Source organism: Engraulis encrasicolus, chromosome 16 (genome assembly GCF_034702125.1).
Source record: "Engraulis encrasicolus isolate BLACKSEA-1 chromosome 16, IST_EnEncr_1.0, whole genome shotgun sequence".
Taxonomy (NCBI): Eukaryota; Metazoa; Chordata; class Actinopteri; order Clupeiformes; family Engraulidae; genus Engraulis; species Engraulis encrasicolus.
Window position 1 is genome coordinate 37,467,924 of NC_085872.1, and position 4,180 is coordinate 37,472,103.

General features: G+C 44.3%; 1 protein-coding gene across 1 annotated transcript in view; it reads left to right on the forward strand.

Annotated features, from left to right (window-relative positions):
* Positions 1 to 3,705, forward strand: part of mep1bb (meprin A subunit beta b) — an 11,382-nt gene extending 7,677 nt beyond the window's left edge. Inside the window, exons 11-14 of the mRNA XM_063219987.1 lie at positions 83 to 556; positions 1,569 to 1,751; positions 2,296 to 2,404; positions 3,145 to 3,705. Coding sequence (XP_063076057.1) covers positions 83 to 556; positions 1,569 to 1,751; positions 2,296 to 2,404; positions 3,145 to 3,370 — 992 coding nt within the window. The 3' untranslated portion in view covers positions 3,371 to 3,705. The remainder of the gene's footprint in view (positions 1 to 82; positions 557 to 1,568; positions 1,752 to 2,295; positions 2,405 to 3,144) is intronic.
* Positions 3,706 to 4,180: the final 475 nt, after the last annotated feature.

The window sequence follows — 4,180 nt, forward strand, 5'->3', positions numbered from 1 at the left end:
CCGCAAGTGTGTCTGGACTTGTTAAGCTCCAGCATAATGTAGGGCAATACTAACTCTGGCCTACCTCTGTCCCTGTTCACAGCTCCTCCTCAGAACATCTGGCAGGTGCACCACGTGAGCTTGGATGTCTCCAAAAAGTTCCGCGTGGTCTTCGCGGGAACCAAAGGTTCCGCCGCGTCCACCGGAGGCCTCTCCCTGGACGACATCAATCTCTCCGAGACCAAATGCCCAGAGCACGTGTGGCGCATCAAGGACTTCGACAAGGTCATGTCGGAGACTCTGCAGGGGTCTGCCGTCTACAGCCCCCGCTTCACGTCCAAGGAGGGCTACAGCTTCCAGATGGCCCTCTACCCCAATGGCAAGACGCCGGACTATCCCGGTGAGCTGGGTGCCTACGCCCACCTAGTGTCCGCGGAGGGCGACACGGACGCCGGTCTGAAATGGCCCTGCCCCTGGAAGCAGATCACTATGATGCTGATGGATCAGAACCCAGACATCCGCTCCCGCATGTCCAACCAGAGGAGCGTCACCGCAGACCCTACAGCCTTGCTCGAAGGTGAGGCCAGGGAAATGGTTGTTTTTATTAATCCACTTGACACAACAACGGAAACTTTCTTTCCAGGTCTTTACAGTTGACTGTATTCTGTGCTCCCAAATTTCTGTATATCTCTAGTATGTTGGTTTTGTTTTCACATCCCCACCTACAGTGAGTAGCATAGGGTTATATTTTATCCAAGCCTCTCATCTCTACAACAATTCTAACTTCCTTACAACCTTGACAACATGCCATGGATTTAGAGGCATGTATCTGTTGTTCTCATCTCCCATATATAATACTAACATAATTTACAAAACTATTGCTGTGCTGTCCAACAACAATTTGACAGCTGATGCCTATATTGTCATTTATCATCCACTGTTGTCATTTAGGTGCTGTTTCCACATAGCCTGCTATTTTTTTCTCCTGTTTAGTTGTAAACGCAACATGTGGATAAAAATAAATACTCCATTGTAACAAATGCGTTTTAGCCCTCTAAATAGGATATTTTTAAAGCCTGCTTTTTTATATCTCGATTTTAAAAATCTGCTACGTGGAAATGGTAGGCCAAAACCAATATAACCAGGAGAAAAAAATATCCACATTTAAAGGGACACTGTGTGAGATTTTTAGTTGTTTATTTCCAGAATTCATGCTACCCATTCACTAATCTTACCTTTTTCATGAATACTTACCACCACCATCAAATTCTAAGTATTCATTATGACTGGAAAAATGGCACTTTTCATACATGAAAAGGGGGATCTTCTCCATGGTCCGTCTTTTTGAATTTCCCAAAATAGCCATTTTTAGCTGCAAAAAGGACTGTACTTGGACCATACTAGAAAATATTGGTTTATTACTGAGTAAACTTTCATGTAAAGATCAAATTTGGCAATAGGGAGCCTAGTTTCAATGAGCAGCATAGTTGCAGTACCTTTTTTGACCATTTCCTGCACATTGTCCCTTTAAAAATATCCTGCTACGTTGAAACAGCTCCTTACTGTGTCTCCCCTACTCTAAATCTCAGGAACAGAGTTCTTCATCTGGGACGACCCCCGCAAGGTGGGGGTGCAGGTGACAGATCCAGACACCGGAGCCAAGTACTACCGAGGGACCGGGTCGGGGACCCCCGTGTACCTGACCCAGGCCAGGGCACGCAGCCGAGACTTTATCAAGGGAGGGGATGCTATCTTCCTGCTCACTATGGAAGGTAGTGTGATGGAGTGACCATCACTAGGGTTGTGGGTGTGTTCTGACTGTCACACCAACGAGCCTGGCTCTTTGGTGTAGCGGTCAGAGCCCCAGTTTACTACCCCAGAAGGTCTGGGTTTGAGTCCCAGCTGGGCAACTCTACTCCCCTTCGCTACAGTAAGCAACAGCACTGCTCTAAAGTGTGAGTGAGAAACGGTGTGAAACAGTGAGTGATAACTCTTTCTAAGGGCTTAGCTGTAAGTAACCGGGCCTCTTCTACAAGCTCCTTGGATGGGGGACAAAAACAGCTTTTAAGGCCTTAGCGCAGAACCTGTGTTACTGTCACCAAAATTATAATGGCTATGTCTTCATCTGTTCTTTAAGGCTATTGGTACTGTCACAGCAATGTTGTTATGGTGTAGTTGAGTATTTTCAGCAAATAGTGAATAGGCCACCTCCATCTGCAGTAAGAGGCTACCTACGATACAAAAAAAGTCCAATTGCCTCCATTTTAACGCTTTATTTGATAGTGGCTAATCTCTCTCCATCTTTCAACCCCTCAGATGTGTCTCACTTGGTGCCTGTGCAACCAGTTCCTAGCCCCTGTGAGCGCTTCAGCTGCGAGAATGAAGGGGTCTGTGTGGTTGAGAGTACCGACACGCCAGTCTGCAGGTAGGCTTTTCCCTTTCAATATTTTTGACTTGAAGGTCAAGTGCACTCTTTTTTAACACTCAGCCCCTTTTGTGAATTGCATGCCATTAAGTAGAGTGGTCCTCACCATTTTCTTGTTGTTTGCTGCTGTCGCCGTCATTTGGCTAACTTGGATTTTGTCTCAACCGCCTTTTGAATGGCCATCTATGGGCATGTCCATATCTATTCTAAAAACCACCTTCTCTTTTCAAGAATGTACCACTCACCAAGTGTATCGTGGTGTTCACTGATATTCCAAAGTTTAGTATCGAAACCTGGCTTCTGTTGTGTTTTATTTAGCATTTTGTAAATACATTTTTTTTAAATGACAAATAAAATAAATGACAGAACCCTTATTTCACTTTCAAACTGCGTAGGTAATGCCGGTGAACACCCCAAACCACTTAGTGGGATGCATAGGCCTAGGCTGCATAGGCTGTTATGCATGTCAAGGGGGGTGTTATGCATGTCAAGTCATGCCATCATTCCATTACACCAAATTAGAGGTTCAGCTCAATCAGTTGCCTACATACCTGTATGTATAATTACAGTACAGGTACAAGCCCCTTAGTGAACTCATTGCGCACATCCCATTTCAAAAAGACACTGAAAGATTTTCAGTGTAATGAGTTGTGAAGTGAAGTGAATAATCTGTCTATCAGAGTGACATTTCAGTTGGGTTGACAGTGACAGGCCTCTCCTCGTCCCTCTCCCTTTGCCAGGTGTGCCTCCGGTGGTGACTGGTGGTACTACGGGGAGAAGTGTCAGCACAGGGGCACCAGTGAAGACCAAACCATGACGGCCGTGTGGGCCGGAGTGGGAGTGCTCGCCGGCATGCTGGTGGTGACCGTTGTCAGTGTGGTTTGTGTGAAGAAGAAGTACCAAAGGAGGATAACAGACATGGCCAAAGGCCTTCCCATGGATGACATGAAGGTGCAAAGATTTTAGACGCTCACTCTGGCCATACTAGTGAATGGAAATGTAGCTTTGTGGAGCATTTCCAAGTCAATACAGTATTATTTATAACACTCAGCGAACAACACGTATCTGTTGAGGATGAAAGAATCTAATAATGTCATCTGTCAATAAACCCCTGAAATGTCCCGTCATTATCTCATGCTACTATTACACTAGTTCCGTTTAAAAATGTGGAAATTCCGAAAGGAATTGTTCATGAATTCTTGCCAAATGAAATGTGTTTTCAAGGCCCTGCAGCCATGCATTGTTCAACTATTACTATTTAATTCTTGAAAAGAATCATTGTAATCATGTAATTTATCAGAAATGTGACAAATAATAAAGTGAAGCCATTTTGGAACATTTCCTTGTGTCTTCTTTCGTGTAATATGTTTATAGTTACGTTTTTTGTTCATATACCATCTTAAATTTGCTTACTTTGACTTTGCTTTAGTCTTCTGCTACGTTTGTTAGCTGTGTGTCTAAGAATATACATGGGCTAAAAGTGTGTGTAGTGTGTGTGTGTGTGAGAGTGACACTACCATATGAAAAATGAGCAGAGGGTCATGTCCCTTCGCTTCACCCTGGCAGGAGGAGGGTGTTGCCTTTAGGTATTACACTGCCAGTGCAGGCAACTGAATGTTGTTCAATTATGCCACTTCAGGCCTAGTTTCTCCCAAAATAGCCAGTAGAAAATATACATTTCAACTGTTGCTATACGCACATTACGTTGACACTGTTGACAATGGGAATATTTTAATTGCACCAGAAAAGATGACAGAGGCAACGTAGTGGAAGAGA